Source organism: Oncorhynchus clarkii, chromosome 20, assembly GCF_045791955.1.
Source record: "Oncorhynchus clarkii lewisi isolate Uvic-CL-2024 chromosome 20, UVic_Ocla_1.0, whole genome shotgun sequence".
In the NCBI taxonomy this organism is placed as follows: domain Eukaryota; kingdom Metazoa; phylum Chordata; class Actinopteri; order Salmoniformes; family Salmonidae; genus Oncorhynchus; species Oncorhynchus clarkii.
Window position 1 is genome coordinate 51,080,031 of NC_092166.1, and position 17,951 is coordinate 51,097,981.

The following is a 17,951-nucleotide window of genomic DNA, read 5'->3' on the forward strand; positions in this document are numbered from 1 at the left end:
AGAGCACACACACACCAGTATTAATTAACCATAATATACAGTTTCCGACTACATTCACTGCACCAGTGGGAGTAAGAGAGAGGGCCTTTGAGTCCTTGGTGATATTTTTACTACCCCATATAGTATGATAGATATTCAGTTCGAGTGGCGTTCGATTAATCTCGTAGTTTGTTCTTACCAGAGAACAGAGCGCAGCAGGGCTCACCCACACTCGGGGTGAAAGGGATGATGTCTGCCTCACAGTGCCGCTTCAGCTCAGCCCCCAGCTCCGCTAGAACCTGCAGGTCTTACAACACAAACAGATATTGCTGATGAAACAATGTCAATTACAGTGAAAACAGGGAATGTAACACATAAAAAAGGTGAATATAACGTGTACCATATTTAACCGTGTCTAACATTCAACTATTTCAAATACTTTTCTGAGTGTTCATATAGGGAAATCAGTAAATTGAAATAAATTCAGTAGGCCCTAATACATGGATTTCACGACCGGAAATACAGATTTGCATCTAATGGTCACATAACTTTTTTTTTAAAGGTAGAGGTGTAGATCAGAAAACCAGTCCGTATCTGGTGTGCCCACCATTTGCCTCATGCAGTGCTGTTGATTGTGGCCTGTGGTCCCACTCCTTTTCAATGGCAGTGCAAAGTTTCTGGATATTGCCAAGAACTCGAACAAGCTGTCCTACACGTCTATCAAAAGCATCCCAACATGCTCAATGGGTGACGTGTGGTGAGTATTGCAGGCCATGGAAGAACTGGGAAATTGGGTACAGATCCTTGCGACATGGGATTGTGCATTATCATGCTGAAACATGAGTTGATGGCAGCGGATGAATGGCACGACAATGTGCCTCGTCACGGCATCTCTGTGCATTCAAATTGCCATCGATAAAATGCAATTGTATCTGTTGTCCGTAGCTTATGCCTGCCCATACCATAACACCACCGAAACCATGGGCACTCTACTCACATTGTTGAAATCAGCAAACCACTCGCCCACACAAAGCCATACACAGTGTCTGCCATCTGCCCGGTATAGTTGAAACCGTGATATATCCGTGAAGAGCACACTTCTCCACCGTACCAGTAGTCATCGAAGGAGAGCATTTCCCACTGAAGTCAGTTACGACGCCGAACTGAAGTCAAGACCCTGGTGAGGATGACGAGCAAGCAGATGAGCTTCCCTGAGACAGTCTGCATAGTAATTCTTCAGTTGTGCAAATCCAGAGTTTAATCTGCTGTCCTGGTGGCTGATCTCAGACTATAGCGCAGATGAAGCCAGTCCAGGTCCTACACATCCGGCGTGGTTACACATGGTCTGCGGTTGTGAGGCCGGTTGGTGGTACTGCCAAATTCTCTAAAACGACATTGGAGGCAGCTCATGGTAGAGAAATGAACATTCGATCTGGCAACAGCTCTGGTGGACATTCCTGCAGTCAGCATGCCAATTGCACACGCCCTCAAAACTTGAGACATATTTGGCATTGTGTTGCACATTTTAGGGTGGCCTTTTGTTGTCCACAACACAAGGTGCACCTGTGTATTGATCATGCCGTTTAATCAGCTTCTTGATATGCCACATCTGTCAGGTGGATGGATTATCTTGGCAAAGGAGAAATGCTCACTAACAGGGATGTAAACAAATTTGTGCACAAAATTTGAGAGAAATAATATTTTTGTACATATAGAACTTGTCAGGGATCTTTAATTCAGGTCATGAAAAGCTTGTGACCAACACTTCACATGCTGCTTTTATGCTTATGTTCAGTGTACACTGCAATTGTATGTAGTGGTATAGAAGCAAAGTTTTAACTCAACATATCATCACTTAAGAAACCATATGTCATTGGAAATGCATTCTGAGGTGAGGCTCCCACAGCCTCTTTTATTTTGTACCCCTTTTACTCCATTACGTGGTATCCAATTGGTAGTTACAGTCTTGTCTCATCGCTGCAACTCCCGTACGGACTCGGAAGAGGCGAAGGTTGAGCGCTGCGCGTCCTCCGAAACACAACCCAACCAAGCCACACTGCTTCTTGACATAATGCCCACTTAGCCCAGAAGCCAGCCACACCAATGTGTGGGGGGAAAAACTGCATCTGGCAACCGTGTCAGCGTGCACTGCACCTGGCCTGCCACAGGAGTTGCTAGTGCCCGATGGGACAAGGACATCCATGCCGGCCAAACCCTAACCCGGACGACGCTGGGCCAATCGTGCGCCGCCCCATGGGTCTTCCGGTCGCGGCCGGCTGCGACAGAGCCAAGAATCTCCAGTGACACAGCAATCAAATCGAATTGTATTTGTCACATACACATGGTTAGCAGATGTTAATACGAGTGCAGCGAAATTCTTGTGCTTCTAGTTCCGACAGTGCAGTATTATCTAACAAGTAATCTAACAAATTCACAACGACTACCTTATACACAAATGTAAAGGGATGTATAAGAATATGTACATATAAATATATGGATGGGCCATGGCCGTGCAGCATAGGCAAGATGCAGTAGATGGTATACAGAATATAAACACAAGATGAGTAATGTAGGATGTAAAGATTATTAAAGTGGCCAGAGATTTGAGTATGTTGGCAGCAGCCACTGTTAGTGATGGCTGTTTAACAGTCTGACGGCCTTGAGATTGAAAAATATCTTCAATCTCTCGGTCCCAGCTTTGACGTACCTGTACTGACCTAACCTTCTGGATGATTTGGGGGTGAACAGGCAGTGGCTCAGGTAGTAGTTGTCCTTGATGATATTTTTGTCGTTCCTGTGACATCGGGTGCAGTAGGTGTCCTGGAGGGCAGGTAGTTTGCCCCCGATGATTCGTTGCTCAGACCGCACCAATCTCTGGAGAGCCTTGCGGTTGTGGGCGGAGCAGTTGCCGTACCAGGCGGTGATACAACCCGACATGATAGTCTCAATTGTGCAGCTGTAAAGGTTTGTGAGTGTTTATGGTGACAAGCCAAATGTCATCAGCATCCTGAGGTTGAAGAGGTTCTGTTGCGCCTTCTTCACCATGTGGTCTGTGTGGGTAGAGCATTTCAGTTTGTCCGTGATGTGTATGCTGAGGAACTTTACACCTTCTCCACTACTGTCCCGTCGATGTGGATGGGGGATGCTCCCTCTGCTGTTTCCTGAAGCCTACGATCATCTCCTTTCTTTTGTTGACGTTGAGTGAGAGGTTGTTTGCCTGATTGAATATGTCCGTAAACACACCAGCCAGCTGATCTGCGCATGCTCCAAGAACGTGGCTAGGGATGCCACCTGGGCCGGAAGCTTGCGCGGTTTAACACGTTTAAACGTTTTACTCACGTTGGCCAGGGAGAAGGAGAGCCCACAGGCTTTGGTAGCAGGCCGTGTCAGTGGCACTGTATTGTCCTCAAAGCGAGCAAAGAAGTTGGTTAATTTGTCTGGGAGCAAGACGTCGATGTCCGTGACGGGGCTGGTTTTCATTTTGTAATCCGTGATTGACTGTAGACCCTGCCACATACGTCTCGTGTTTAAGCCGTTGAATTGCGACTTTACTTTGTCTCTATACTGAAGCTTTGCTCTTTTGATTGCCTTGGAGGAAATAGCTCCTCTGTTTGTATTCGGCCATGTTTCCAGTCGCCTTGCCATGATTAAGAGGTGATTCGCGCAATGCTGCCATCAATTCACAGTCTCTGGTTAGGGAAGGTTTAATAGTCACAGTGGCTAAAACATCACCGATGCACTTGCTAATAAACTCGTTCACCGAGAAAGTGTAATTTAGGAAGCCTTGTTCTCAGATTAGCTTTGTTAAAATCCCCAGCTAGAATAAATGCAGCCTCAGCATGTATGGTTTCTGGCTTACATAGCTAGCACTGCCTTAGACCAGTGCGCCACTCAGGAGACCTACACTCCCTTATTCCAATCTAGTAAAATCTCACTCCTACTGTGAGATGTTTAGAATGCCTGTACCTTCTTGGTTATATTTGTAGCAGTAGAACTCTCCAGGATTCTCCATCACACTGACCACCAGTGCCACCATCTGGCCCTCAGTAGGAAGCTCAGCACATGTCCACTGTAGCTTCTCTGCCACAGCAGGCTTGGCCACTGCGAGACAAAGAAATGGAATAGCAAGGGTGAGATACTCCCATACAACTAAAAGGCCCCTAATTTTGAGAAGAACCGTATACAAATGCAAGATATCACCGTCATCATTGTGGACACGCTTCAAAACTAGCAAAGTTCATCTAGCTTTGATCAATGGCCTTTTCAACAACATAGCCTTCATGCCAAACTATTGACACACTATGCATAATGTACTATCTATAGCCTGTCTAGCCAACCGGTTTGTTGTAGCAAAGCGTATCACATTCTTGTTTCATACATAATGTGCAGGGACATGCAGCAGGTATCAGTATTTGCTTTCTCAAATGGGAGCCATACATTCATCAGAAATTCACTTAGCTTGACCTGGCTGATAGCAACAGTATCTAATTGGAAGGGCCCCTCTTAGACCAGGCAACTTTAAAGAATCTCTACGAGTACCTCTTCAGCGCGGCGGTAAAGCCCACGGCTCCCACAACAACGCGTGTACAGTTCCCACACATGTGGAAACAAACATGTAAATGCACTTTTTTAGACCAATAATGATGTCAGCAAAAGACTGCAGTTAAGAACATTGGGCCAGTAACTGAAAGGTCGCTAGGTCCAATCCCCGAGCCAACTAGGTGAAAAAAAAAATCTGCCAATGTGTTCTTGAGCAGGGCATTTAATCCTAATTACTTGTGTAAATCGCTCTGGATAAAAGTGTCTGCGAAATTAATAATCAAATGTACATGTAGGAATGGTAGGCTATAGACTTATGGGCACAACGAGAAATGTATACACGTTTCAACGTACAATCAGGGTTCTCCTTAGGTGATGCTGATGTAGGCCTAAAATCAAGTTGGAGCGTTAAGCATTTTTGAAACACCCGTTACTGCCATTTCCTGAAACCTAGGTCTTGGGATGGGCAGTATATGGTATTTTACTATATACCGGTGTTGATCTACGCACCAGTGTGGATTTTTATTGTACCTACTATAACGATAAGTGTGCTTGCTGAAAGCGTATTATCAAGCTGAAACTTTAAGAAAGTGTTAATATTATTGGGGGTTCAGCAGCGTAGCCCAATTGTATTAGTTGGCAAATACTTTTTCCAGTTCCGCCAATTTGATCAATAAAATGCTAATTCCCTTAAGACCTAGAAGGATGCAAATGTGCATGATTGTATAAAAGGCCATGGGTCACACGCTCTCATGTAATGCCATTTATTAGTATTGGATAGAAAACACTCTGAAGTTTCTAAAACTGTTTGAATGATGTCTGCGAGTATAACAGAACTCAAATGGCAGGCAAAAACCTGATCTGAGGTTGGTCGATTTTCAACCCAGCCCCTATTGAATACACAGTGGGATATTGGTTATGGTGCACTTCCTAAGGCTTCCACTAGATGTCAACCGTCTTAAGAAACTTGAATGAGGCTTCTACTGTGATGTGTGGCCGGATGAGAGCTCTTTGAGTCAGTGGTTTGGCAGAGAGCCAGGTCCTGGTAATGCGCATTTCACATGATAGCGACCTGCGTTCCATGGCTTTTCTACACACAAAGGAATTCTCTGGTTGGAAGGTTATTTAAGATTTATGATAAAAACACACTAAAGATTGATTCTATACATAGTTTGAAATGTTTCTACGACCTGTAATATTTTTGAAGTTTTCGTCCGAAGTTCGGCAGGACCTGCACGAGCGTTTGGATGTGTACTAAACGCCTTAACAAAAGTAGCTACTTGGACATAAATAATGGACACTATCGAACTAAATCAAACATTTAATGTGGAACTGGGATTCCTGGGAGTGAATTCTGATGAAGATCATCAAAGGTAAGGGATAATTTATAATGTTGACTCCAACATGGTGGATAAAAAATAAAAAATTTGAGCACCGTCTCAGATTATTGCCTGGTTTGCTTTTTCCGTAAAGTTTGTTTTAAATCTGACACAGCGGTTGCATTAAGGAGAGGTATATCTATTTTTCCATGTCTAACAATTGTATCTATCAACATTTATAATGAGTATTTCTGTAAAATTATGTGGCTCTCTGCAATATCACCGGATGTTTTTGGAACTAGTGAACGTAACGCGCCAATGTATTCTGAGATTTAAAAAAATATATAAATGTGAACTTTATCAAACAAAACATACAGTGGGGCAAAAAAGTATTTAGTCAGCCACCAATTGTGCAAGTTCTCCCACTTAAAAAGATGAGGCCTGTAATTTTCATCATAGGTACACTTCAACTATGACAGACAAAATGAGGGAAAAAAATCCAGAAAATCACATTGGAGGATTTTTAATGAATTTATTTGCAAATTATGGTGGAAAATAAGTATTTGGTCACCTATAAACAAGCAAGAATTTTGGCTCTCACAGACCTGTAACTTCTTCTTTAAGAGGTCCTCTGTCCTCCACTCGTTACCTGTATTAATGGAGCCTGTTTGAACTTGTTATCAGTATAAAAGACACCTGTCCACAACCTCAAACAGTCACACCTCAAACAGTCCTTTGACAGAGCTGTCAAAGGACACCAGAAACAAAATTGTAGACCTGCACCAGGCTGGGATGACTGAATCTGAAATAGGTAAGCAGATTGGTTTGAAGAAATCAACTGTGGGAGCAATTATTAGGAAATGGAAGACATACAAGATCACTGATAATCTCCCTCGATCTGGGGCTCCACGCAAGATCTCACCCCGTGGGGTCAAAATGATCACAAGAACGGTGAGCAAAAATCCCAGAACCACACGGGGGGACCTAGTGAATGACCTGCAGAGAGCTGGGACCAAAGTAACAAAGCCTACCATCAGTAACACACTACGCCGCCAGGGACTCAAATCCTGCAGTGCCAGACGTGTCCCCCTGCTTAAGCCAGTACATGTCCAGGCCCATCTGAAGTTTGATTGAGAGCATTTGGATGATCCAGAAGAAGATTGGAAGAATGTCATATGGTCAGATGAAACCAAAATATAACTTTTTGGTAAAAACTCAACTCGTCGTGTTTGGAAGACAAAGGATGCAGAGTTGCATCCAAAGCACACCATACCTACTGTGAAGCATGGGGGTGGAAACATCATGCTTTGGGGCTGTTTTTCTGCAAAGGGACCAGGACGACTGATCCGTGTAAAGGAAAGAATGAATGGGGCCATGTATCGTGAGATTTTGAGTGAAAACCTCCTTCCATCAGCAAGGGCATTGAAGATGAAACGTGGCTGGGTCTTTCAGCATGACAATGATCCCAAACACACCGCCCGGGCAACGAAGGAGTGGCTTCGTCAGAAGCATTTCAAGGTCCTGGAGTGGCCTAGCCAGTCTCCAGATCTCAACCCCATAGAAAATCTTTGGAGGGAGTTGAAAGTCCGTGTTGCCCAGCAACAGCCCCAAAACATCACTGATCTAGAGGAGATCTGCATGGAGGAATGGGCCAAAATACCAGCAACAGTGTGTGAAAACCTTGTGAAGACTTACAGAAAACATTTGACCTCTGTCATTGCCAACAAAGGGTATATAACAAAGTATTGAGATGAACTTTTGTTATTGACCAAATACTTATTTTCCACCATAATTTGCAAATAAATTCATAAAAAATCCTACAATGTGATTTTCTGGAATTTTTTTCTCATTTTGTCTGTCATAGTTGAAGTGTACCTCATCTTTTTAAGTGGGAGAACTTACACAATTGGTGGCTGACTAAATACTTTTTTGCCCCACTGTACATGTATTGTGTAACATGAAGTCCTATGAGTGTCACCTGATGAAGATCATCAAAGGTTAGTGATGGCTTCCACTAGATGTCAACAGTCTTTAGAATGTTGTTTCATGCTTCTACTGTGAAAGGGGAGCGAATAAGAGCTGTTTCAACCAGTGGTCTGGCTGAAAGCCTCGAGTTGTTGATCGCGCACGGCCGTGAGCGCGAGCTCCGTTCCCTTTCATTTCTAATGACAAAGGAATTGTCCGGTTGGAATATTATCGAAGATTTATGATAAAAACATCCTAAAGATTGATTCTATACATCGTTTGACATGTTTCTACAAACTGTAATGGAACTTTTTTTACTTTTCGTCTGGACTTAGTGCCCGAGCCTTGTGCATTTGGATTACTGGACTAAACACGCAAACAAAAAGGAGGTATTTGGACATAAAGATGAACTTTATCGTCTAACATTGAGACCTGGGAGTGCCATCAGATGAACATCAAAGGTAAGTGATTTAATTTGAACGCTATTTCTGACACCTCTCCTTGGTTGGAAAATGGCTGAATGGTCTTCTGTGGCTAGGCGCTGACCTAACATAATAGCATGGTGTGCTTTTGCCGCCTTTTTGAAATCTGACACAGTGGTTGCATTAAGGAGAAGTGTATCTTTAATCGTATGTATAACACTTGTATCTTAGATCAATGTTTATTATGAGTATTTCTGTAATTTGATGTGGCTCTCTGCACTTTCACCGGATGTTTGTTTGAGACAATACATTTCTGAACATAACCTCATTTGAAATTGGTGCGTTTTTGGACATAAAGATGAACTTTATCGAACAAAACACATTTATTGTGTAACATGAAGTCCTGGGAGTGCCATCAGATGAAGATCAACGGTTAGTGATTAATTTAATCGCTATTTTTTACTTTTGTGAGGGCTCTCCTTGGCTGGAAAATGCCGTAAAGCCGATTTGAAATCGGACACTGTGGCTGGATTTACAAGAAGTTTATCTTTAAAATGGTGTAAAATACTTGTATGTTTGAGGAATTTTAATTATGGGATTTCTGTTGTTTTGAATTTGGCGCCCTGCAATTTCACTGGCTGTTGTCGAGGTGGGACGCTAGCGTCCCACATATCCCAGAGAAATTAACAGCTGGTGCGCAACCTCTAATAAGGAAGTCAAGATTCTGCTCGCCCGAGTTCAAATATCTTATGATTAGCTATAGACCTTACTATTTACAAACCGATGCTGGCATTAAGACAACACTCAACAAGCTGTATAGAGCCATATGCAAACAAGAAAAGGCTCATCCAGAGGCGGCGCTCCTAGTGGCCGGTGATTTTTATGCAGGGATACTGAAATGAGTCTTACCTCAATGCTACCAGCATGTTACCTGTGCAACTAGAGGCAAAAAAACTCTAGATCACCTTTACTACACAGAGAAACAAAACTATCAATAACTCTATCCTCCTGATTCCTGTCACCTTCCAACACGACAAAGACCCAAAGCACAGAGCCAAGACAATGCAGGAGTGGCTTCGGGACAAGTCTCTGAATGTCCTTGAGTGGCCCAGCCATAGCCCTGACTTGAATCCGATTGAACATCTCTGGAGAGACCTGAAAAAAGCTGTGCAGCAACACTCCCCATCCAACCTGACAGAGCTTGAGAGGATCTGCAGAGAAGAATGGGAGAAACAGGGTTAATCGTCTGAATACTTATGTAAATGTGGGGAAGAACGGAGCCGGATGGGTGGCTGCCATTTTACGGGCTCCTAACAAAATGTGCTATTTTGTTTATTTTTTGAATTTTTAAACTAATTTTGTACATGATGTTGCTGCTACCGTCTATTATGGCCAAAAAGAGCTTCTGGACATCAGAACAGCGATTACTCACCTTGAACTGGACAAAGATTTTTTCTTTAATGAGTCCTACGCGAAGAATATAGCGCTTTCTCAAGACAGGGCTCAAATCCCTGTCATTCGCAAGAAGTAAAGAAGGAGAAAACGGGGGCGTAGGTCAGGGTGCTTCGTGAGAATTCGGAGGCGAGTGTGTAAACTACCATCAGTACTATTGGCCACCGTGCAATCATTGGAAAATAAACTTGACGATCTACGATTAAGACTATCCTATCAAAGGGACATTAAAAACTGTAATATCTTACGTTTCAGAGTCGTGGTTGAACGAAGACGCAGATAATATAGAGCTTGCTGGGTTTTCTGTGCATTGGCAGGACATAGCAGCTACGTCTGTAAAGACAAGGGGTGTGGCTTGTGTCAATAACAGCTGGAGCATGATGTCTAATATTAAAGATGTATTTAATATGAGGTAGAGTAACTCATGATAAGCTGTAGACCACACTATCTACCAAGAAAGTTATCATCTATGCTGACAATAAGACCGCACTCAATGAGCTGTATAAGGCCATATGCAAACAAGAATATGCTAATTCAGAAGCTGCGCTCCTAGTGGCCGGGGACTTTAATGCAGGGAAACTTAAATCCGTTTTACCTCATTTCTACAAACATGTCACATCTGCAACCAGAGAGAGAGAAAATATTAATAAATAAAACTCTAGATCACCTGTACTCCACACACACACAAATATACAAAGCTATCCCTCGCCCCCTCCATTTGGCTAATCTGACCATAAATCTATCCTCCTGATTCCTGGTTATAAGCAAAAACTAACGCAGAAGTTAAGAGTGAATCGCTCAATACGGAAGTAATCAGATGACGCGGATGCTACAGGACTGTTTTGCTATCAGACTGGAATATGTCCCGGGATTCATCCAATGGCATTGAGGAGTATACCACCTCAGTCACCGGCTTCATCAATAAGTGCATCCTTGACTTCCTGACGGGCCACCCCCAGGTGGTAAGGGTAGGCAACAACACATCTGCTATGCTGATACTCAACACTGGGGCCCCTCAGGGGTGCGTGCTTAGTCTCCTCCTGTACTCACTGTTCACCCATGACTGCGTGGCCATAAACGACTCAAACACCATCATTAAGTTTGATGACGACACAACAGTGGTAGGACTGATCACCGACAACAATGAGACGGCCTTTAGGGAGGAGGTCAGAGACCTGGCAGTGTGGTGCAAGGACAACGATCTTCCCCTCAATGTGAGCAAGACAAAGGAGCTGATCATGAACTATAGGAAAAGGAGAGCCGAAAAGGCCCCCATTAACATCGACGGGGCTGAAGTGGAGCGGGTCGAGAGTTTCAAGTTCCTTGGGATCCACGTCACCAACAAACTATCATGGTCAAAACACACTAAGACAGTTGTGAAGAGGGCACAACAATATCTTTTCCCCTTCATGGGTCCCCAGATCCTCAACAAGTTTTACAGCTGCACACTCAAGAGCATCTTGACCGGTTGCATCGCCATCTGGTATGGCAACTGCTCGGTATCTGACCGTAAGGCTCTACAGAGGGTAGTGCGTATGACCCAGTACATCACTGCGGACAAGCTTCCTGCCTTCCAGGACCTATATACTAGGCAGTGTCAGAGGATGGTCCCCAAAAAATTGTCAAAGACTCCAGTCACCCAAGTCATAGACTGTTCTCTCTTACCGCACGGCAAGCGGTACCGGAGCATCAAGTCTAGGACCAAAATGCTCCTTAACAGCTTCTACCCCCAAGCCATAAGACTGCTGAACAATTAATCAAATGGCCACCAGGACTATTTACATTGACCACCCCCCCCCCCCCCCCCCTGTTTTTACACTGCTGCTACTTGCTGTTTATTATCTATGCATAGTCACTTTACTCCTACCTACATGTACAAATTACCTCAACTAACCTGTACCCCCACACATTGACCTACGGTAACCCCTGTATATAGCCCCGTTATTGTTATTTTATTGTGTGTTACTTTTTATTTTATACTTAGTTTATTTTGTAAATATTTTCTTAACTCTATTTCTTGAACTGCATTCTTGGTTATGGGCTTGTAAAGTAAGGATTTCACCGGCCCTAGTGACAAATACAATTTTATTTAAAATGTGATATTTCAGTTATTTTCTTATACATTTGCTAACATCTCTTAAAATCAGTTTTTTGCTTTGTCATTATGGGGTATTGTGTGTCGATTTAAAACAAACAATTTAATACAATTTAGAATAAGGCTGGAACTTAACAAAATGTGGAAAATGTCAAGGGGCCTGAATACTTTCCAAATGCACTGTATGAGAAGCCCGTGTTTACCATAGTCCTTATTTTCAGCATTGATCCAAAACCCCTAAAAAAACATTTATTTCCCCATAGGCTTTGACCAACGAGCCATGGCGGAGTTAGGCTGTTTCACAATTTTGACTTTGTTATGCATTTAAATAGTTGAATGAGTGATAACACATTTAGGTGACGACTAAACCAGACATGGTTTTTCCATTGGGATTTGGTTGTGCTTTTAGATGGTTGAAAGCATAGTGATGACACATTGGAAATTCAATCTTATTGATCAACCAAATATTACCCAATTGTCCATGTTGAAATTACATGGTGTGCCCAATGGGCCACTACTACCACTTTTAGGGGCCAATACAAAACATTTCCTAAATTCTAGACCTCAGTTGAATCTGGTAACAAATGTTGTGGCTGTTGAACAAGTTGAGGAGACTAAATTACTTGGTGTTACCTTAGATTGTAAACTCAAGGTCAAAACATATAGATTCAATGGTTGTAAAGATGTGGAGAGGTCGGTCCGTAATAAAGAGATGCTTTGCTTTTTTGACACCACACTCCAAAAAGCAAGTCGTACAGGCTTTAGTTTTGTCTCATTTCGATTGTCTAGTCATGTGGTTGAGTGCTGCAAGTAAAGCCCTAGTTAAGCTGCAGCTGGCCCAGAACAGAGTGGCATGTCTTGCTCTTCATTGTAATCAGAGGGCTAATATGAATACTATGCATGCCAGTCTCTCTTGGCTAAGAGCTGAAGACTGACTGCATCACTTCTTTCTATAAGAAACATTAATGAAAATCCCAAATTGTTTGCAGTCAATTTACACACAGCTCTGACACACACACTTATCCCACCAGACATGCCACCAGGGGTCTTTTCATAGTCTACAAATCCTGAACAAATTCAAGAAAGCATACAGTATTATATAGAGCCCTTATTGCATGGAACTTCCTTCCATTTCATTTTGCTCAAATAAACAGCAAACCTGGTTTCAAAAAACAGAAAGCAACACCTCTCCCCTATTTGACCTAGTTAGATTGTGTGTATGTTTTAATAAGGAGGCTACGTGTGCCTATTTTAAATTGATGTAGTTCTGTCCTTGAGCTGTTCTAGTCTATTAATATTCTGTATTATGTCATGTTTCATGTGGAACTCAGGAAGACTAGATAAATATTTCGCGACAGCTAAATAAATATCAAATTCACCATTGGGCGTTTTTACCCTGGCGCAAATGTCTCTTTCTCCTCACTAAATAAATGAGATCGAAGTTGACAATTGTACATGTGACTTCATGATTGAATTTCAATTAACTGAATGAAGAGGGTGAAATATATTGTTGCTAAATAAAGAAGGATCAAGCATGAGGTTGCCCATGCATTTACCCCACTGAGTTAATCATTAGCTGCTAGATCACAAACTCTTAACATGATCTTGTTACTAGTTAGCACCATATTGATGACTTTAATGCTAAATGAGTACAGCAGAAACACTGCCGTACAGGTTGGCAGGTCTGACTTCTAGTTACCATGAGATGATTCTATCCAGGCTCCTTCCGCCTGCCCCTTCGTGGTGGGCTCTTCGTCCTGATGGTTGGAAGGCAAGGCATAACCTGTGGCGACCAGCATCTCAGCCACATTGCCCTGGGGGTCGCTGGCCTCGTCGATCATGGCCACCAGCGCCATACCCTCCCGCTCGCCCAGGATCTCTACCCGCAGGAATCGGTTGCACACCATCCGCCTGAGCATCAGCACAGTCTCCTCTGACCAGACCTCTGCTGTGGGACGCACTCCTATATGGGGAGGGGTGGGATTGTGTGTGTAACAGGCAATAATTTTTAATTTAATGTGATGAGTTTGTAAGTGATCAGGTTAACACCACCACTATCCCTAAAACACAATTTAATGCACTAGAGATTCCTTTGAGTTTGAGACGAAAAGCAAGGAATCAAAAAGGCATGAAATGGCAATAGATTTCTTTATTGCTATAAGGTTGTTATTGACACCTTGGACAAATGGAATGACACATGAATAGATGTCGCCAGAAAAGCAGTAATTCCAGATGAATCAATACATTGAATTGAACATGTAATAGGTCATACCTGCCAGGGCACAAGGGATGGCCTGCATTGGCAGGGCTAGGAGTTCAGAGCTGATGGAACACAGGCGACTCAGCTCCACCTCCTCTGAGTTGCCAAAGTCAATGTAGCCTACACACACCTTCTCTTCAGATGAGTAGGCCAGCACTTTGGCCCTGTACCACTGGTTGTCCTCTGGGAAGGTACACACGGAAAGAGATTGTCCACGAAAATTGCAAGATTGCATTATAATGCTTGTTTTATTCGACAGAACATTCTGTTAACTATTGTGTGTGTGTGTTCTACTGAGGATTGGCCTCTATGAGATAACACTGACAGAGGAGATTTACGATGTCTTTGGGTGATAAAATCAAAAGAGCATTCCAGAAAACATGAACTAATGGTTCTGTTCTATGCCGTACCAGGGAGAGACGGCTCCAGTTTGGAGTAGGAGGGCCAGACACTGGTCTTTACAATGAAAACTGTTGAAACAGCAGTAAATGTCTGCTATGTTTTATAGATATCTTTCATACAAATATTAACCTTTGCGAACTGTTCCTAAGATCTGTGGTTCGTCATGTAAGTTGAAAGGGGTGTATCTTGGCTATAAAAGATAAAAAGTCAAAAAGGCTATTGCAACGCTCTTATTATTAAAGATGTAGTTTAAGTAGAACTCTGACTGGTGTGTGAAGTTTGGAACTCTCCCCATTTGTTATGCAGAAATATGCCACCACAAGATCACTACCAACCGCGATGAGATCATTGGCTGGCAATGCTCCACAAATTTCCTGAACCAGGTCAAGATTAAGATCAAAGGAGAGAGCTCATCATGTGTCCTTTATCTGACCGTGTATGTACCCTGAGTGAATGTGAGTACTCTAGCCTGACACAGAATTAGAGAGAGTGTCCTTACCATAGAATAGGGAGCAGCACACTGTGCCAGGGGCAGGTCTGAAGTTTTGGCTGGCTGGGGCCTGAGAGCAGTGGTCTCTCAGTTTCAGATGCAGCTCCTGGATCACACCTGTACAGACATGCAACACTCAGCACCCATGATGCAAGAGACTGAATCACCTCCACAGGGTTACATTCAATTCACTAGGGCACATTAAAGCAAAAGGTTTTAAAAACGTTTTTTTTATCAGTACCTCCTAGGGTTGCAAACAGGGATGCATGATATATCGGTGAACATATCGGAATCGGACGATAATAGCTAAAAATGCCAAAAATCAGTATCGGCCCGATGTCTAGTTTAACGGCGATTTTAAAAAACGATGTCAAAGCTCCCGTGCATATGACGTAGGTACATGATGCCACGTAAAATTTTGCGCTACAGGTGCAACACAGCATTCCCGAACCTAAACCACAATGTCTGCTGTGTGGATCGAGCAGTCAACAAGTCGAGCAGTCATTTGTAAGAGTAAGACAATTTCAGCGAGACAACTCAAAGGCGAAATCCATTAAAGCCAAGATAATGGAATTTATTGCCCTTGACAATCAACCGTTCTCTGTCGTGGGTTATGTAGGCTTTCGCCCACTGGTCGAGAACCGTTACACACTACCAAGTGCGCTATTTTTCAGATGTTGCCCTACCGGAGTCACACAGTAATAGTGTCACTGCTATTAGCTTCACGACATACTATGGAACGCCGATTGGGTCTTTGCGTGTTAAAAAAGATACAGTAGCACTGTCAAAGCTGTACAAAAAAAGTCTGCAAACAAGCAAGCCCTGGCCACGAACGATGCGTTTACAATACCACGTTGGTAATAAAGCATAATTTGTTGTTTCGACCGCAACTTCTGGGGTAGCTAGCTTCAGCTTGGTACCTAACCAACACCAATACAACCAGCCTGAAAACAATGACCAGTAGAAACTGCAGTCATGTTTATTATTCTTAGCAATGATTTAAGAATCCGTGTGAGTAAGTATTAGCAAGGTTGCCACTTGTTGTTCACCTATTGAAATTGAACTTCAGTTCATGAAAATAAATAGCTAGCCAGCTACTTAACCCTGTTGCCCAAAGCTAACGTTATAAGCAGCCAGCTAGCTTCATCTGGCTAGTGAGGCTCGACCGGACCGCGATGTGAAGCAAGGCACAATAAGGATTAGGCACAATAGTGGAATTTACGGGTTGCCTTCAAAATAAAATTGCCATTGACAGTGATGCAAATGAATACAAATAGTAGAATTATGCAAACTTTTATTTTGAAGGCTAACCGCAAAGTTCAATACTGTGGCTAGCTTTACAGATGGGTCCGAACACCATTAATCAAATAAGAACTGTCTTATAAATTAGGGTTGTTTGAGATGACACCTAGATGTCGTTTTGCTAAGTTTTTGGGGAAAAACATTGTTTGCATCCATAAACTAGCTAACTTTGACCAGCACTGTAGGTGCGCGAGACAACTTTACCAGCATCATAGCATACGTATTGATGAATCGTTGTGACATGAAATACGAGTGATTGATTAATCTATATGTAGTATCTACATAAAACATGTATGAATGTGTTAAATTATGTGACATGCAGTCATATTCAGGTCCTAATTGGTCAACAAGCTTATTTGATAAGTGTATATTTTTCCGACAGGCAAAGACCCAAACGGTGTTTCATAGAAATCCTGGTTGAGAATGAAACAACTGAACAAACGGCGTTCCATAGAAATCCTGGTTGAGAATGAAACGACTGAACAAACAACGAAATAGCACCGCAAGTGAGTGAAATAAATAGGTTTTGATTATGTTTTACTGGTAATGGGGACATAAGTAAATCCCCCAAAAATAACTCTTTGGTCTATGCGGTGTGTCTAACCTTTACTTAACCAGACAAGTCAGTTAAGAACAAGTTTTTACAATGACGGCTACCCCGGCCAAACCCGGACGACACAGGGGCAATTGTGCACCGCCCTATGGGACTCCCAATCACGGCCGGATGTGATACAGCCTAGATTGGAACCAGGGACTGTAGTAACGCATCGGAGATGCAGTGCCGTAGACCGCTGCATCTATGTGTGTGTTCTAAATAGTTAACTGTACTAGAATGCTTAAAACAGCAGCAAAAATGTTAAATATCGGTATCGTTTTTTTTTGGTAAGGAAAATATCAGATATTGGTATCGGCAAAAAATGTCATATCGGTGCATCACTAGTTGCAAAGGGTTGGAAACTTTGCAGACATTTTCTATGGGAAGTTAAGCCCTGGAATTTGTGGATTTTTACTTAAATTATTTTTTTTTTTTAAGTTCTAACAGCGAACCTTTTTTTGAGGGATACACAGTCAAGCTGGAGGGTCATGTCTGATGGAGGGATTGTGCATTCCTGGTCTAACTCGGGCAGTTGTTGTTATCATCCTGTACCTGTCCCGCAGGTGTGATGTTCCTGTGTAGTTTTTTGTTACACGTGGTCTGCCACTGCGAGGACCATCAGCTGTCCGTCCCGTCTCCCTGTAGCACTGTCTTAGGCGTCTCGTAGTACGGACATTACAATTTATTGCCCTGGCCACATCTGCAGTCCTCATCTATCTTTTGGTGTTTTTCCAGTCAGTAGAAAGGCCTCTTTAGTGTCCTAATTTTTCATAACTGTGACCTTAATTGCCTATCGTCTGTAAACTGTTAGTGTCTTAACTACCGTTCCACAGGTGCATGTTCATTAATTGTTTATTGTTCATTGAACAAGCATGGGAAACAGTGTTTACACCCTTTACAATGAAGATCTGTGAATTTATTTGGATTTTTTACTAATTATCTTTGAAGTCCTGAAAACGTGACGTTTCATTTTTTGCTGAGATTATATTTTATATGACATACATGATTTTTTGTTAACTAGTAAATAGTAGCCTACAGCAAAGAGTAAGTCATTTCTAACTGGTTAACAATTTCTGCTAGTTAGTTTTTGCTACCATGTGGGTTTTAGCTTGCTCGAGCCTGCTAACTGAG

The 17,951-nt window shown here is 42.6% G+C and overlaps 1 protein-coding gene across 1 annotated transcript in view; it reads right to left on the reverse strand.

Annotated features, from left to right (window-relative positions):
* LOC139377479 (tudor domain containing 1) overlaps positions 1 to 17,951 on the reverse strand; it is an 86,128-nt gene that overhangs the window by 27,367 nt on the left and 40,810 nt on the right. Inside the window, exons 13-17 of the mRNA XM_071120509.1 lie at positions 14,933 to 15,040; positions 14,044 to 14,214; positions 13,471 to 13,734; positions 3,946 to 4,080; positions 179 to 286 (exon numbers count right to left, since the gene is read on the reverse strand). Coding sequence (XP_070976610.1) covers positions 179 to 286; positions 3,946 to 4,080; positions 13,471 to 13,734; positions 14,044 to 14,214; positions 14,933 to 15,040 — 786 coding nt within the window. The remainder of the gene's footprint in view (positions 1 to 178; positions 287 to 3,945; positions 4,081 to 13,470; positions 13,735 to 14,043; positions 14,215 to 14,932; positions 15,041 to 17,951) is intronic.